The following is a 19,518-nucleotide window of genomic DNA, read 5'->3' as shown; positions in this document are numbered from 1 at the left end:
TGCAGGGTGCAGTGTGCAGGTGGTGCAGGTGTGTCCCTTGTTACAACATCTCCAGGGGCGGCGCCATAGTCTGTATGGCGGGTAGTGCCGCTCCCCTAAAGCCAAGAATTGTATTTGCAGTGACAGGGTGACTGCCAGAAGGAACCGATAGTAAACCGGCGACAGAAATCGTAAATTAAATCTTACCATACTTTAAAGCTGATACTCAAAGACAATCCCAAATACTGAGATAATTACATAAATAGAAAGCTTTTAACCCCCACAATAACACCAAATGGTGTCCACCCGACAAAACAAGTTTAGAATAATGAATTCATTCGAGTAAACTCTACCAAAATATCTAAGTCTGAAACCCGGAAGTGCACGTAGAGTCGGGCCTCTATCCGTGACGTCACGAACGGGAGTCATGGGCTCAGTGAGAGTGAATGGCAGTGATATCCCTACGTAAATGCTATCCTGTCAGAGCTTAGATTTGTTGTTGTTAAGGAGTATATTTGATGGATATTCTGTTTTCATTTGAATGAAGAATAACGAAGCAACATTTTCCAGTCGCTGATTTCTTTTTATATCCTCATATTCACCTATTTGGTAGAGATTTAAGACGAGTTTACTGCTTAGGAATTAAAGTTAAATCGTGCACTTATGAATAGGCGGATGCATTATAAATTATTGTCATCAGATGTACATGAGCAGTTTTGTAAAACGAATAGGTCTAGAACTATGATAGTACTTATCATAGATGTGTGTGACTGCCTCAAAAAAGGATACAGTACCAGTTAAACATTTTATGTTGTAAAATATCAAACTTGAACGAGATCATGCAAGCGCGCGCGCGCTTCCTCTATAATATTTTGGCGAGTGATGCGGCTCTTGCATGAACGTTCGTGGAGCGAGCAGAATCGGGAGGTAAGACCAAGCCGCTGCTCTAGGCGCTGCTTGCTTGTGATGGAACGTACGTGCGCTAGTTATATGTTTATCGGCAATTGCAAGAGAATGAAAGTGACGTTGCCAGCTAAGAAAAACAACTAACAAAGACTTGCTCCTGACTACCGGTGTCAGAATTGGTAGATGAAGGATGTTCAGGGCCAAGGAAGGCGAAAGACATGGGAAAAAGGAAGAAGAAACCATCGGGAGATCGCTGCAGTGTATGGTAATGAACTGTGCATGGGTAGAGAGCCACTGTTCACTCCGTGCCTGGGCCGATTTCAACACCAAAACAAAAATTACATGGTGAAAATATCGACTAATAGCACATCGTTGGCATGTATATGTCATAATTTTTAAAAGGGGAATTGATATTAATACTATGAAGTACTAGGGGAAGGTAAAGAATTGTACATAGAATTATGATTTATTAGACTTTTCAGCCTTTGAAACAAAAATATGCAGAAAATCGTATCACTCTGCACATGTTTGCTATGGAACATCCGGGTACGTGAATATACTCTCTCCCGGACGTGAGGTCATAAATAGTAGACCAGCGTCGTGACTGATTTTCTATGCAAAGAGAGGCGGATATTTTAGACATTTCAATTGAGGATTTCGAGTAGACAGAATTTTTTTGTGATATACTAAGTAATTGAAAAACTTAAAAATAACATATACTTGCCGTAGGTAACAAATTAAGGGACATTTATTTGCTTAGAGTATCAACTTTAAGTACCAATATTTCATAAGTTAATACACACTAGAATTTCTATAAATATATATTATTGTTCTATTTGTTATTACCATCTTCTCAAATTCATGTTCCAGTATATGTTTGTTTCTCGCTCGAAGCCATCCGGTATTATCCACAAGAAATGAGTGAAGATCCTGAACAATATTCCTTTTCAGTGAGCACAGCTATGATACATGAAAATACTAAACGCTGTTACAGCTACTACAATGATCAGAAGAATGCACAATGATTATGAATACTGTGAAGAATTTTGCAAGATCTGATTATGACTTCAGGCGACTTATTATGATTGCTTCCTCACTGAATTCCCCTTTTTTGATCCGAAGACTCTGTAAGGCAGGGCCTTGTTTCACAAAACCTTCTATCAATAACATTGTGCGAAAATCCTATGACAAAGCTGCTCTTCGCCAATCAAATGCGATGTTTTCAATGGCTTATAACAGTTATTGTCACATGTTATGGACAACATGTTTTGTGAAACAGGGCCCGGAACAATGTGTGGCATGTCATTCTGGCACTCCTTATTTTCATTTCACAAAGGAACAGTCTTTTGTTCGATTTCTATAAATGTACTGAAAAAGTATTGAATGATCAATAGACGGCATGAGTCATTTTCAGAGTCAAGTTCCGTTTTCAGGTACATGTACGCCGAGGTGGTTTTGTTTACGTCATGCAATTCTGAATCTTTTAACATGAATATTTCTTTTAAAATTCCTATATCATGAATTCTATCCAATTTCGTGAATAAGTAATTTTTTTATATCAGACAGATCCCTTGAGCAAGGGTCAGTGTTGTGATTTATAATCAAAATTGTCGATATCGAATTAGCACCATGTGGAATACATGTAATAAATTTTAAAGGTAAAGACCAGTATTGGAAACGCCCCAATTTCAAAAAATGAAATGGGAGCTCTCATTACCAATCATGTGAAAGAATATGTTTTGACTAATACATGATGATAAAAGATTTGCCGGGAAACCGCCTACTAATTCATATATTTGGTAAATTTGTTTCTCTCATGGTCTGTGAGAGATATAGGGTAGTCCCATATACATCTTTCTGTGTATAGTGCTTGTAACTTTACGAAGAATGGGCCACATTTCTTATCATTTTGATGATTCCAGAACCTTGCAGATGCTAGATGCTAGATGATCAACCTTTTCTTATCGATTCCACAACGTTTCTTTCACAATGCAATCGCATGACCATAACTGGTCTTTACCTTTAAACAAAAATTGTAGTTTGCTCTGTTTGTTATAGCTTAGAAATTTAGATACATTGTAGCAAATTAATGTTACCTTTCAATAGAAATAATATCACTACTATTTTCACAAATAGGATTCCAAAAAGAAAAGTCCACCCCTCTTTCTCTCTCTAGATAGGCCTATCTAGGTCTATTTCTCTCTCCCTTCCTCTTTCTCTCCCTTTGTCTCTTGCCCTGCTAACTTCTCTCTCTTTCTCTCTCTCCCTCTCTCTCTCTCTCACACACACACACACACACACACCCTTCCCTCTCTCTCTCTCTCTCTCTCTCGCTATCTCTCTCTCTCTACTACACACACACAATCTTCTCTTTTTCTCTTTCTCTCCCTCTCTACGTCTCTCTCTCTCTCTCTCTTCCTTACACACACACACATACAATATTCTTTTTTTCTCTTTCTCTCTCTCTCTCACTCTCTCTCTCTATTTTTCTCTCCCTCCCCTTTTCCCCTCTTTCTTTCTCTCTCCCTCTCTGGTCCTTTCTCTCTCGCCTTCCGATCTATCTTTTTCTTTCTCTAGTATGAAACCATAATAACTAGCCTCTACCTACACTATTTGCGGTCATGACGTCACTATAAAAACTTTGAACGGATAACTTATGTTATCATCCAGGGCAGCGTTTCACGAAGTACTTTCGTAGGTACACGATCGCTGACATCCCATTGAAATGCGCGAATGAAAGTTCGCACGCATGTCAACGTAATGACGCCGAACTCGTAGTTACGACAGTTTCGTAAAACAAATATAATAACCTACAAAGGCTATGTACACTTGAAAGATCTGAATCTCCAATCTGGGGTAAGGAAAACAAAACATTATTACAACATTTAATGCTAAATTAGGCGACATAATTGTTAAAGGTAGTATATTTTATCACAAATAACAAAACGCGATTACATGATGATAACAACTCGAAACAATTTGCATGTTTGGGACAGATAGATGATGCAATACACGGACGGATGTATCTACATTTGCCACTCCATAGAGTACCGAAGATGTGACATCATAAAAATATATGTTTTGAATTTACTTAGATTTTGTCCTACGGAAGTATAAGTCTAAAATGCGATTTGAATACGAGATAAGTAAATTACTTAACTTAGACATTTACTTAGTAAATGTCTTACTTATGCTAAGTATTGAATTGAATACCGGCCCAGAACCATACTTTTTTATGCTCTTTCATAAAATGAAGGAAAAATTGGGAAATTTAAAAAAAAAAAAAAAAAAATGATGACGTCACACTTCACCACTCTATATATACCCAGGAAAAAATGGGGACTCGGTAGGATGACGAAAACCTTTGTGATAGACATTGTCATATACCTTCACGGTGACCATATGTTGGAATGCACAGCATGGAGTGGAATTGTCCACAATGTGTAATGCTGTTTGCATGAATAAATCCGATGACCGGGATAATACAAATATATGTAAAAAGACTCCATGCCGTGTGTGTGAATTAATCCGAAGACCGGGATAATGACAATATATGCAAAGGCGCGAAGAAAAAATATTCAGCTCTGAAAATCTAGATTTATTAGTAGTATTAGGCCTACTTGGAAGTTTTAAATGTTAAAAATGAAGATATAATTATATACCTCAGGATTGTTGATGATCACATCATTCACATGCGTCGCACAAAGAAATAAGTATATTCATGCAAGCCTTTTGGTTCAGTCTTTTCAGGTATTTCTTGTCACCTTTCGAATAATAGGGCATTTTCAAAGTGAATCTTTTTAGGGATATATTGCCACCGCAATGTTCTTCCAAACTGATATTCGAAAAATGAATAGGCTCATAAATTTATTTTTGATCTTTACCAGAACTCACCTTTCGTGGTACATTTATATTAACATATAGAGTAGGGTCAAGCCGGAAACGTGGCAAGCTGAGTACGTATATTAGACTGAGTATTTTGAATAACTTATTACACTGAAAGATCACACATGAAATATGACGATTTAAGACGATGTTATTTTAACAGTACATACACCGCGTAATAAAACCAAATCCTTCACAAAGTGAATATAATCATGTAACCGTGACACCCAAAACGACATGGAGGGATATGCAGGGTTTTTACATACTGTACACAAATCTGAGTAGACATACATTTAACTGTACACCAGAATAATATTAGATTACACCTTACACGATCTACAATTCAATCATGAAAATGAGAAGCCATGCATTTTAGAACATCATGAATACCATACACCGTACCAAGAACATTAATGTGAAGAATGAATAATTGCTATCGCTTGAATAAAATACCCCGTACATAGATAGAACAACAAGTGAATATATCATTTGCCAATAACTGCTTGTTCTGACTAAATAATCTTAAAAACGATTTTCTCGAGTTCAACTAGTTGATCATATCAATATTGAATAAATTTTAATTGATTTTGGCAGTAACATGTTTGAGGGGACAACTAATTTTGGATCGAAAATTATAAAAAGCGGGCAAATCTGACTTCCCCCTTACAAACACTATTTTTGATTAGGAATACTCATTATCTTGCCATTTGAGTTTTCAGGGTTCAAAGGTTATTGTTATTGTTTTTGTTTTGTTTTAAAGATGTCCCACTTATTCGATATCTGATCAACTAAATCATCAACACATGAAGCAAAATTTACTTATTCTGTTGTTTTCTTTCTTTGGTTAAAGCGGCGTCTCTCAAATGGTATACAGTTCATTTTCAACCATTTCCGGCTCATATTGATCGCCAGACAACGATTCGTCAGCTTTAGCATAAAGACCATGCACTATGCCATCATCGTTCCCATCCGGCTGTCCTCGGGGCTTATCGGGTATGGCATAGAGAGAGCCGAAGTCTTCCGAAGTGTCATTTCGAGGTCCATTTCCATTCTTATCGGGCGCGGCGTAAACTACGCTTAGCCTGTCGTTCTTGTTCGGCATGGTTCGGGGGCGCATCGGACTTACATTGTCAACAGAAGCATAGTGTGCCATTTCATTGGTTATTACTTCGTAGTCGTTCCGTGGTTCATTTCCATTCTTGTCGGGCATGGCGTAAACTACACTTAATCGGCCGTTGTTGTTCTGCACGGTGGCAGCGGTGTCAAATGAAGCGTAGGGCATCATTCCATCGCCTAGCACTTCATCATCAATTCCCCCGTAGATATTCATTGACATTTTGGGATTCAAATTGACAAGAAGTCCACTCTTGTCTCTTCCGGAAGCAGTTAGAACAGAGGCCGTCGCATTATTTGAAGCTTGTAACCCAAGTTGTGAACCTCCTGCAACCGACGGCTCTTCAAGTGCTGCGTTGCTGATACCGAGGCCATTGATTCCCGTAGGAGTGCTTGCTGTAGCAAAAGACATCCTTTGTGAGGAAGTGTGGTCCTTTCGTCCCTTCCGGGACCTGAATTGAGAAATTTGGATATAAATAACATTTTGATGATAATAACAAGCATTTATATGGCGCGTACGTAATACGAAAAACAGTCTCAAAGCGCTTAACAGATCTCATTACCCCGGTCATCGGATTGATTCACGTACAATATGCACCATTTTCACTCTCTGGGGAGTATTTCAGCCATTTAGTTATCGTGAGGGCATATTGTAATTACTAACGCTAAGGCTTTCATCATCCCACCAGGTGCCCATTTTTCTCTTGGGTATGGAATGACAAAAAAGATTAAGGCATTGCCAAATCATTGCCGTGTTGGGGAAGGAACATAATACTGTATGAGGCTTATCTTTACCGTGGTTCAAGCTTCGCTTCGAATACAGGTCGTACCGGCTGAATTCCTAACCAGGTACGGATTCTTCGTCGGGAAAAGAAGGTCGGGATAGCTAGTTCTTTAATTTCCCATTAATTTGTTATTCAACATAGTGATGTAAGAAAAAAGGTGTAACAAATTCAAAAACTTAATTTTATAGGAGTTGATTTTCGGTTAAAATTTTACTCATACCTCGGTACGTATTAATTGGAATATCATGGATATTGGTGTAGTTAGAAGACTAGATTAAAAGAAATTTCATACCATTATGATAACCTTTACAATATTATTTTCAAAACTTTTTGAAATATTTGAAAAGATGTCTTTAAAAAAATGAATTGTGCGGTATATATTAACTATGTGCAAGAAAGAAAACTTGGGCTTAGCTTTTTTTTTTATTTTTCATTACTTTGATTGATCAACCCATTAAGAAAGGATGCAAAATTGAGGATAGCTACAAACCTTCTCCCCATGATGAAGATGATGACAATGATGATTATGAGGATGATAAATGCAGCCACACCTCCACCAATTCCTCCATATAAACCTACAAGTATCAATTTTACCAATGATAAGACGAGATTAATCTTCGATAACCGAGTAATTTTTTTTTAAAAGCGTTCAGAAAAGCAAGAGTAAAGCACATTGGGGTATTAAATTAAAAGTTTATATCAAGCGTGTGACAATTCATTTTGACATTCCATTTACGCCATTGAGACCGTCACAAACCCTACAACAGAGCAAACATAACAAACAAGATCGCAAAGTTTCAATTAGTTTCAGAAAATGTGTTCGGATAACGTAACATGTTGCTGTGATGTTGACATACATGTATTTTAAAGGTTCTTTGACATGGCTATTGCAATTGCCACAGGTTACTATTTTGTAGGTAGTCGTGATCTTTTTAAGATTATTACCTAACCCCGAGTGGCAAGGAATCGTCGCTTTAGAGTCAGTCTAACAATGTGATTGACGTGCTATAAATTCAATAATGTAACTCTGAAATTTCGCGAAAAAAGTCCCACCTGTGTTATTACGAGTCCCAGGAGGATCAAACGTTGCTTTAGGTGACATAGATGCCGTTGATGATGATGGTATGGCAGATGTGTTCCCGTTATTTGTTGTCACCTGGTTGGGTGAAGTTAACTCTAATATCGATGTAGACGGTGTAAGAGCTATTGAATTAGAAACAGTTCTTGTAATTATTCTAGGCCTAAATAGGTAGGCCTAAATTCTACTAAGATATCAACCCGACGCTTGGCTAAGGCTTTTGTTCAACGGATTTAACAAAGGTGGTTAATCTGTGGTCTAAGTTATCCTTGTTAAACGTGATCTTAGACGTAGGGTCAAGTTTAATTATATTCGTAAAGTACGGACCATAGTTTTTGCATATTTTGCTTTAAGGATAATACACCTTTTTCCCGACCGATCAGGGGTTCAGTTATTAAAAATGGAGGAACATGAAACCTCATATTATAATAAATCATTTCTTACGAAGGACTGAAGATTTGGTGGTAAGTTTAGCCCTCTTAACCTTAAGAGAGTTTTCTAATTGCATTATCAAAATATTCAAAGTTCAATTTTCTTGTTCATAAGAATGGGAAATTCTTCTCTTTTAATTTCCAAATACATAATCAATATACAGGAATAATCAGATATAAACATGGGTTACGGGTACATACTTATCGACGTTGTTGTTGGCGGAACCATGGGTACTGTAAATTCAGGTAAATAGTCGGGGGAAAAAGCAAAATATGTGATGACATTAACTGTTTCGTATAGTGCCTTCCCACTCATTTGACTTATATACAACTTTATAAAAGTGCTTTATAGTGTATTAGGATTCAGTATTTCGAGATTATAAACACATTCATTCCCTTTTGATAATGATAAGAACACAAAATGAAATTTACATTCGCAGAAATGGAGGAAGGGGCTATATTCCCTGAAAGCACGAGGATTGTGAGGAGGTCGTCATTCTTCATTGTATTCTCCCATGGGATAGTGGCTACCAAGGAAACTGGAGAGATTGGGTTCCTTGCTAAATAATAAAAATGGAGCTATTTCAAAATATTTCAACTGGCTCACTACTTTCAATTAGGCTATCAGCTAAAGTTTGTTGGGTTTGATTTTCTTTTAAACATGGGAAGTAGAATCTTCGAAACTCATGAATCTTATCAGTGGTAAATTATTGTCCTGTTGTTTCAAGACCACAAAAACATGCAGGTATTGAATGAACTATATATATTTTGTTTGTATTATTATTTATTAATTTTTAATATACAGTATAGTATTTTGTCAATGCTTGGTATTCTGGGATGCCCAATTTAGTGACACCTCCGCGTGGTTTAAATGTATTTATGATAGTACTCACTTCTAAAAACAGCGATGAATTCGTACCCACCACAGCTCTCGGTAGGGTCTCCTGAACATGGGGCCTGACAGAAAGCATCTGACACCTCTCCTTGTCTAGGATACCCGGCATTAGCCTCACCACATAAACAGTTATTTCCAAGTTCTACTCCTGCGTATATATATTTAGCTGTGGCTGACTCATAACAAAACTGGATGCAATAGGAAATAGTCATATCTGGAACGTCTGTTGATTTATCGCCAGTTAAAACGTGATTAATCTGTTGCTTCCCAAAGCATCCAAGATAACTTTCACCTGTATAAAATTAAAAAAGCATGATGGTATGGTATTAAACGCGTCCGCATGTAATTGCCTTAAATTGACTCGAAACAAAACTGGATGCAATAGGAGATAATCATCAATGTACTCATGGTGGTGATGGCGCCACAAAACACTCTGTCTTCCAATTATCCTCAAAACATCCGAGACATCAATCACCTGTGAGGACGTTAAACACACGTCTGACAATACGACTACAGTAATAAACGTTGGTGTAGGAAGTGAGAAGCTGAGGGCCAACCCCCCTCCCCCCCCCCCCCCACCGAGAATTGATCGAATATGATACTATCCTGGCCACCACATATTAGAGCATCGTTGAGGCCAAATATGTAGTTTATAAATCTTTATATGTACTCATACAACAAGCTTTTCAAATGAGTCATGTTAATTCATATGGGGAGCGTGCGATTATCGAATGGTCATTCATTTTAATTTTTTCTCTCCTATTCAAGAAATAGGCACATGCAAAAATCAGATGCCGATGATCTCAGCTTTTCTTTAGTCTTGCGGGATCATGACCGGGTACAAATGCTTTAATTACATGTAAGTGCATTAGATTTAAGATGCATCGTTCAACATGACCAGCTACATAATTATATTATGAGTATGCATGAAGGCCAAACATACTTATTCTCAACGGATTATTTAGATTACATATGATAATGAAATATAGGATGTAAATGTGAAAAGAAAGACAAAAGGCTCCTTGAACCTATCGCGTTAATTTGAATACACGAACATCGACATTTAATGCACGAAATTTGAGATCGTATGTATAAGTAAACTCTTGCCAGACACTAATATATAATGGAATATTGGAACCTACAACCTAGTGCCATAGATTAAATTGCACCCTTTCCCATTATTTCACTTTTTATCATATTTTCTAATGGACCAGGAGGAATGTTTTATCGAATGCTCAGATCGTTGTTTAATTGGTATTCGGCACAAAACATGATTTCTGTTAACACTCATCAACAACGGGAGTACAAAATTCTTAAGTTCAATTTTGGAGAAACTTTTATCAACAGGGGTTTGTTATTAATTAAGGTGTGAGGTCCCCCTCCCCCTCCCCACCCCCCCCCCCCACCCCTTCCCTCCCCCCCCCCCCCGTCATATATCGGGTGGATAATTTTTATTTTTACTTAAGTTACAGGTGTATATAATGACTTTCTTATTATTATTACTTAATTATCTAAATGTTGGTGTAATCTTATTTCACGAGCTAAAAGGTGGTAATATAATTCACCAGAACAAGTTACCATGACACGAAGCTCCTCCAGCATTCGAGCATGCCGATAGAAACGATGGGCACTCTGACAAGTCAGTTTCAACTGAAATATATCAAATTGTAAAGAACATAATATGGATGTACGATCCTGTTGTAACTTCAGTCTGACAACAATAAATTCAAATTACATTGGAAAATAGTTATATTAAATAAACTATGTAAAATGAACGTGCGCTGGGGAGATCACCTTTAAAGAACAAAGGCGTCATACTCATTTCACTCAGGATGGATAGGTGGAAAAACATATTTAATTAAACCAAAATACATTTTCTTTAAATGATAAAATGAATATCAACAACTTAAAGTTATGTACCATCAAATAAACATTACCCCCCCCCCCCCCCTTCACCTTCCAATCGCAAAGCAGGGTCAGCTTTCCTTAGTGTACGTACTGAAAGGTTAATAACCCGGCAAAAGCCAACAGCACCGTCTACCAAATAAAAATTAATGATGGCTACTTGTATTCATCACTTTGTTTAAAGGTTGCCAAAAATATATACAAAAAACTAATGAGCCTCATCTTACTTTTCTTACAAAAGTGCAGTAGTTTGCAGCTTGAATGAGCTCTTGACACGTTGCGAACTGAGGTAAGCAATTTGCAACCTCTTCTGCCTTTGGCATTGCAAATCAACATGACTAACGGGTTTTCGATGATCTGTAGCATACGCAACACTTGATGCATGACTGATCGTCAACGAAACGGAGTTAAGTCTTTTGTCAACTCTGTTTGTTGCTACGGCAGGCAGCCAGTGAAAACGATTCGTTTAATCAAATTATGGAAATGCATGCATTACTTTGTCTTTAAACAAACAGAACTTTGTTATTTCTGGTCCATTTTTCCTGATTGAGGTGTCATATGAAAGGGCGGAAAATGTACTTTCTAAAAATATGATTTTCTCTGTGAAATTCACTGTATTATATATATATATATATATATATAAGTTGTCATTTATCTTCCTAGTAGTGGTAGACAAACTAGGCAATAACATTTTCAAAAGTATAAATGATATGTCTTTACCTCCAAGACATCCCAGCCCTCTGGTTGGAGTTGAATTTTGTCCATAATGTGTGTCTCTTATCACTATGTTTGCTCCTTTGAATCCCAACTGTCTGCAGATGACAATGACGTCACTGGAATCAAGATTTACTTCACATGTTGTCTCCCATGGCCCATTGTCTATCCTGATCTCAACTGTACCTTTATTGGAGGTTGGACCACCAACAAGTCGTACATCTGTCAAAATTAAGATGTGTACAATGAAACGTCCATGAAACTAACGAAGCCTAGCCACTGCTTATGCTACGCTTTTACTAGCGTATTCAGATATTCCAACATGATATGCACAACTGAAGTAAATGGTAACCGGTAATAGCTACGACTAGATTTCTCGCAAGCAAATTCCTAACCAGCATATCAATAGACTACACTTTAATTGATAGGTAAAACAATTAGCCTTAATTTACTATACAAAAAATTGCTTCATTTAAAGTTCGTCTATTCCGTGGCAGTATGGAATGACAACAGGGTCTGGTTAATGTAGTAGGACAAGGCGCTTCTTCTCACATAAATATGTTTGTGTTTGATGTGAAAATATTAGAATTTGAAGACTACATGTGAAATTGCTTGTTCCCACAAGGTGTACATTTTGTACTACTGAAATCATCTGTATCGCCCGAATTCACAAAGGAGGTTTGTCGTCAAATCTTGGTTTTCGTACGTCATATGACGCGTTTTACGCGTTTTTTACAAACCTGGTTTGTAAAGAACAAAAGGAGGTTTGGCGAAACAAAAGGAGGTTTGAGCTCAAACCTTGGTCTGAGCTCAAACCTTGCTTTGTGAATTCGGGCCTAAGTGTCTTTAGACAGGTTTTTAGTTTACCTTCAGATCTACTGTATTTGATAACTCAATTGGAATCAAATGAGATAACGAAGTAAAAAATAGATCTTTTAGCCAATGACTGAATATCTTTGGTCGTTTATTCCCTACACCTGTTGCCTACGAACCTTCATTTTCTGTTGGAGGACTACATTAACGACTGGAGCGGTCTTTGAAGCGCCATTAGGGACTTTTAGATTTGCACGTTGACAGCTTTGACTGCAACGTGTGACGTCATTTTAAGGCACTGCGCATGCGTCACGTCGTCTCAGTCAGCGATCGAGAATGCGTCAACCTTGATTTTCCTAAATCTAGTACGGTACTAGTATATATGCCGCGTGCGCATAAAATATACAGTTCCTCATGTAGACAAAGGAACATCCCTTCCCTGCTATCCACCTGTTCTACACATTGTTACATAATAGCAGTGAAGGAATGTTCTACCACAGCAATATGCCATTTTCGTAATGTAACCAAATTTAATGCATAGGTCTTTGTGAAGTGCCTCAATACAAACTATTTCATTCACCTGATAAGAATAATAGTATTTCAATAGACAGAATCCTAACTGCATACATTAGTTGTTGCCAGGTTGGACAAACATTATGGCTTGACCTACCTAGCAACACTTAATATATGCAGTTGCATTCTGACTATTGAACTACTATTATTCCTATCAGGTGAATGAAATAATTTGTATTGTGCACTTCACAAAGACCTATGCATTACATTTGGTTACATTACGAAAATGGCCTATTGTTAAGGGTAGAATGAGGAACTGTATATTTTGTCCTCTTTCTTTGTCTGTCATGTTCATAGTGTTACTTCCTGCATGCATGTATATCGTCGAAAGCAATCTAAAAGATTTCTAATTGTAGTCAACATGGGCAGTTGAGTACGTCAACACGCATGATCAGTCGGCGTTCGTCGTGTTCTCGCCCACTCAATCTAAAAGTCCCTATTATGTGCGAGTGACTTCAAAAAACTAGTAAATGCCAAAATGAACTGAGTAACCATTGTGCTGGGCCATTGTGTATAAATATGGCAAATTCATTGATTTGCACCTCGTGATCATGCGATGGCCGTCAGGTGTCTTCATCGGCTTTCTTATGCTGTTATAAACGAGGAGTGGTTTTTTATTGCATTTTTACCTGCGCTAATCGGGCCTATTAAGGTAACTATCCCATACACAACTTCTTGAGAGTATTGTTTGCACTCTTTATTTTACAATCACTTTTACATGGGGTTTCAGAGACCACATCAACCACTGAGACGCGCAGTCCTAACATCATGTAAATAGGGACTTTTAGATTCGCACGAAGACAATAGGTCTATGCTACGATCGACGTCCTTGTAATGCACTGCCTTCAATGGACGTCACACGTATCAGTCCACGCAAATCTAAAAGTCCCTAGTGACGGCTCGTGTGCAACGTGCATTGGTTACCTGTTATGACACATCTGACCATGTGATTGCTGCACTGCGTCAAAAAAATCCCCAGGAATACAAGGATGATGCGATGCCAATCCATTTCGAGTAATAGTTACGAATCACCGGTGAATCTGCAGATTAAAATCGAAGTCGAATATTTAACCGCTCAGTCATGATCCTGAACTTATTTAGAAAATCGTGAGGTCGATTGTGATAATGGGATCATAATGCAACAGTTCATGTTGTTATAATCTAAATCAATATATAACAACAGGAATTATGCTCATAAAGTAGCAAGAATATGGTATTGGAATGACACTTTACCACAACATGCATACGAGTAGGACGTAGGTTTCTTGCCTCTCCGTATTTGTTCGAACTTTCCTCGCTATATGCGCTGTAAACGGACTATATAACTTGCAATCGACCGACGATGAACTCTCAAAGGACAAGACTGGCAAGAAGGGCCAAAGGACACCTGGAAATGCAGGAGGAAGATGTAAGTTTACACCATTTTTACTCCTCTCCTGCCACGTCAACCGATGGGCTTGACGTAGGTCACGTGAGATCACCACCGCGAAGCTTGCCCGCCCCAGCTCTGAACCTCTGAACCCAGCCCTGTACGCATTGTACACATAGATCGATACTTTATTAAAATGACTGAAAAGTTTAAAACAATGATTACAAAAGCTGTTGACTCTCTAGTCGAAAACGTAAAGAGGGTCGAGCGAGACCTGGGGGCGGCAATCGAATTCGAGTCCCAAAGAGTGAACGAACTCAAGGAAAAGAACGCTGCACTCGACACGCAGATGACTTCGCTTCTCCGAGAATCGGCTGAGCAGAAAGCTGGGATTAACAAAGCTGAACGCTTCTCTCGCCGAAACAACGTGCGCCTTGTTTGAAAACCGGAAAATACGGTCGAAGATTGCATCCAGATTGTTCAGAATGTCATGAGTGATAAATTTGGAATAACCCCCAGGATCGAGAGAGCTCACTGAGATGGTAAGCCCGATGCTGATCGTCCACGACACATCCTCTTTAAGTTCTTATCATTTCGCGACAAAGTTACCGTTATGAAGTCTAAACGAGCATCTCTAGCCAACGAAAACTACTTCATGATCGATGACCTCACTAAAGATGATCTCACAAAAAAGCAAAGGCATGCTCAAGAAGTAAGTCGTCTCTATCAACAGGGGACGAAGCTAAAGTTCTCAGCGGGAAAATGGCGCCATATGAATGGAACCCCGTTCGACTTTACATCAGATGCTTAAAGGAGAAATCAAGAGAGTAAATATGCCTATTCCTCCTGAAATTTTCGCATACTCGTTATACTCATGAGTCAGCTAATGTTCAAGTCGCTGATTACCATGAGCCATCTGTATGTTTTTTATATCTTTTACCTTTTTTACTTCCTAGGAGACAGTGATCTCATGACCATGTTGTATACTCATGAGACAGAAGTTCTCATGATGAACCTTTCTGTACATTTTTCACATCTTCTACATTTTGTACTTTCTAGGAGACAGTGATCTCATGAACATGTTGTATATTACAAAAATGTTAATAAATACAAAAATACAAAATACAATGCACCCGTAAGAGATAGAAAGTATAAAGGCCTACATCCCCTTCCACAAATTTCAGTGTATCAACTGTTGTTGCTAATTACTGTGATTGCATCAATAAAGCATGAGTGAAATTACTAGGTATTTGGTCATTTGTGGTCTCACATGTTGAGTTATTGTGTAGAGAGATAGTTCGGAGATAGCACTTGTTAAATTAAATGACCCCAAATATTAACCTGCAGATAGAGGTAATTTAAACAATACTGTAAAATTCATCCAGACGACTGTTTGACAGTTATCTTGAAAGTGATGAATCATTATTCATCTATCCATCGGCGGTACATTCTTTAATACGCAGGTGAGATTATTCTTTTCAAGGCGATACAAAAGGTATTCATGAAGCATATCCATCACTTTGGGAGTGATTATTATATTCAAATGCAGTTGGACGTCTTCATGTGTAAAAATCTATTGAAATTTTGGGGAAGTTTGTACATCTGGTATCTCCGAAGAGCTTTATAGCCCGGTAATTAACACCCCCTCCCCCCACCCCCCATATCGTCTCCAATGCTTTAAAGGTGAAATTCAAAGAAAATCACAAATATGTCAACTAATGTATCACTAAAAACTGGTACGCTAACAGATGGCCATCGTACAAGTTTAAGATCAACTACATATCGGGTGATTTATCAAAAAATATATAAATACAACCACCTCCATAGCAGCAGTGATATACGAGAGATTCGCCGGAAAAAAACCAATGTTTTAATGACGTCACTATATGGACCAATACTGCCCAAGCAGACGAAATCCCATAAAGAATGAACATAATTGCAAAGCTATTATTTCTCAAATTATAATGATTTTAGTGTATATAAATGTAATGGCATGTCAAACCATTCAAAAGGGGATATGACCCGATTTTGATTACTAAAATCTTTTGCTTGTAAATACACAGGATAGGGGTTAATTAACAATCCAAGAAACCAGACTTTCAAATTGAAAAACCCCCGGAATGATATTAAGGACGGCATTTGTTCCCTCTTGAAACGCCGAACATACCGCGGTGTGTGTAGCTGAATATACAAAGGCGTCTTATTTTGTTTGCAAGCGACAGATTCCTTTATTTTTGTATCGCTGCATTTGTCATCAAAATAAAACCATGCGCGGGGTTTAGAGTGAGGCAATAGATTATTCATTAAACCTGACGGTAGTAAAGTATGAGAAAGAACTCAAGAGAAGATGAAAACACAGGCACTGAAAATGTGTGAGATGTCATGGTACATCGTCTACTTGTGCAAATCATGTCCATACTGTGATCTCACACATCTCAGCACCGTTCGGAGAGCTCCTCAGGTGCTATGCCGGGGCTGTATTTAAGCGTTTGTGAAATTTATAATAATCATTACTTCGGATGTGTCCAAGCATTGAATTTTAATAACCTTGTCGAAAGAAAATTTCAACTTTGCAATAATGAAAATAAAGTTAGTTTTTTAAAATCAATGAATATCTACTTTAAAAACTTACTTGAAAATTGTTTTGAAGTTGATGGGTCATTCAGTGACTGCCAGAGAGAAGAAGCCAAGGATAAAGTTGTGAATGAAATCGTTAGTTACAGCATACCACACTTACGGTACTAGTATTTCATGAGCTAATACAAATTACAAATATATATCATTATTCTATTCGTAATTACCACCTTTTCAAATTCATGTTCCAGTACATCTATGCTCTGCGTGGCTCGAACAAATCCAATATTATCACAATAGATGAGTGAAGATCCTGAACAAATGTCCTTTTCACTTAATACAACGATCAATTGATACGTGAAAAAACTACACGGTACCACATTGATCAGATAAATGCAATATGAACATGAATACTGTGAAGAGCTTTGTAATTTCGATTATGACTTTGTGAACGCAAGTTCACAGGCTACTGATCATGCTGAATTCCCCTTCCTTGTTTGGGAGACTCTGTGAAGAAGGGCCTCGTTTCATCAAACATGCAATCAATAACAACGTGCGAAAATTATATGACAAATCTGCTCTCAACCAATCAAATGCGATGATTTCAGTACCCTATAACAGTTATTAAACTTGTCATGGATGACACATTTTGTGAAACAGGGCCCAGAACAATGTTTGCGTTCCTGCACTCTTTTGTTCGACTTCTATCAGTGAACTTAAAGGGTATTGTATGAATAGTAGACGGCATGAGTCATTTTCAGAGTCAATTTCCACTTTTAGGTACTGTATGCAGAGTTGGTTAGTCTGCATGATAATACTATCACAAAATATTATGTACCATTTGTGTACGTGAATACGTAATTTGTCTAGCAGACATCGGTGTCGCGGTTTGTAATGAAAGATTTAAATGTCGAATTAGCACCGTGAGGATTATGTGTTTTAGATTTGAACACAACTCTCTCTCTCTCTCTCTCTTTCTCTCTCCCTAGTTCCCCCCCCCCCCCCCTCTCTCTCTCTCTCTCTCTCTCTCTCTCTTTTTATTACCACTCCGCCTCGACCCACCTACTCTCTGCCTGGCAACTTTGGTTACAAATATACTGTGTATTTCATTTAAACTTTCAAATTTTGGACCAAACGGGAAACGTGTTTGTTGTTGTTGTTATTTTTATTTAGTACGTATACTGGGAGAATGTTGATATTTTAAACAGAAAGTATAGGATATTATGTCTAATGTATTTCATATTCTATGGGATTATCCTTGAAAACTACGCTTAGTCAAAAGATATTAAAGGTAATACAAATTTTTGGTATGGGGTCGTGAATTTGGTTCAAATGAACATATTGGAAGCATATGCGATCCTACAATATTCAGTGATCGTTGTCGCGGTTAAAGTCGAGTCTAAAGTTATGAAATTGTAAACAATAAACTCTTTATTTTGTATAGCTCCCTCTCAAGGTCGAGATATTAATTAAGCTATAAAACAATGTTTCTTGACTAAAATCTACCAATTAGCTATTCCCGTTTGGAAATAATATATCACAACAACATATTCTGAAATTTTCATGGTCGTAGCTATCATTGTACGGCCGTAGGCGCTATTTGAAATTTATCAAAATTTACCGGGAGCACCGGTAAATATTTATATTCAATTTGTCTCGAAAGCAGAAGTGTTTTAGGGCCTAATTTTTTAGTGCCTATAATACATCCACAGGGGCATCCAAATATATTAAAATTTTAAAGAATCACTATCCACCCAATTTTCAAAATTTCCCAAAACTTTGTGTTACCTTTAACATTTATATCATCATTTTAAGTAGAACATAATTGCTACATTGTATAATATATGGATTACAAAAAATCGTTAAAGAAAATGATACATTAGTCTGTAAAATATTTCAAGGAAATTATGACCCTATGTCATGCATTATACAAAAGTCAAACAACTCTATGACTTAGAATGATTGTATCTATCCGCTACAAACAGCCATCTATGCAGTTAACTATTCTTAGATATATACTAACCAGTACAGGTCAAAATCTTGAAGTCTGGCAATTGAAACACTATTGTGAGCTTTCTCATATTTCATATCAGTTTAGAAGAAGGTCATATTAAAAGTTTTCCCTATAAAGGATTGCTTTCCTCTTGTATTCATATTGAGGATAAATTTATGTCGAGATTCCCGCCAGCGTCTTATTTTTTCGTACCACGGCGAGCCCAGATTCCAGTATGAACTCATTTTCATACATAAGAAGCTACGTAAGCTTGCAAAGAGGTCACAAACAATTAGACTTTGATTATTTATTGCTTTGCCTCACTATTTATAAAGGTAAAACAACTAAATAAACTGAGATTTGAACCCTCACGACAACACCAAGGTTCTATTAGTAACACGCTGTCCTTACGATTGAGCTAACGATGAGTTGATGAAAGATTGATTTGTATAATTAGTATCACCCTATTGACCACCCTACCGGATTCCACGTGCGCATGAGCTGG

The 19,518-nt window shown here is 37.5% G+C and overlaps 1 protein-coding gene across 1 annotated transcript; it reads right to left on the bottom strand.

The window, feature by feature from the left end:
- Window positions 1-4,157: 4,157 nt before the first annotated feature.
- On the bottom strand, window positions 4,158-17,509 carry LOC105438136. The gene is made up of 9 exons (XM_030983598.1): window positions 17,251-17,509; window positions 14,002-14,117; window positions 11,698-11,913; window positions 10,651-10,722; window positions 9,071-9,364; window positions 8,379-8,411; window positions 7,722-7,871; window positions 7,159-7,243; window positions 4,158-6,335 (listed from the first exon to the last, which is right to left on the bottom strand). The coding sequence occupies exons 2-9, from the start codon at window positions 14,084-14,086 to the stop codon at window positions 5,630-5,632; spliced, it is 1,641 nt and encodes a 546-aa protein (XP_030839458.1). The 5' UTR covers window positions 14,087-14,117; window positions 17,251-17,509; the 3' UTR covers window positions 4,158-5,629.
- Between the last annotated feature and the right edge of the window lie 2,009 nt (window positions 17,510-19,518).

Source organism: Strongylocentrotus purpuratus, unplaced genomic scaffold (assembly GCF_000002235.5).
Source record: "Strongylocentrotus purpuratus isolate Spur 01 unplaced genomic scaffold, Spur_5.0 spur5_scaffold_13, whole genome shotgun sequence".
Lineage (NCBI taxonomy): Eukaryota > Metazoa > Echinodermata > Echinoidea > Camarodonta > Strongylocentrotidae > Strongylocentrotus > Strongylocentrotus purpuratus.
Note: the sequence above shows the minus strand (reverse complement) of the source record. Positions and strands in the feature narration are given on the sequence as shown.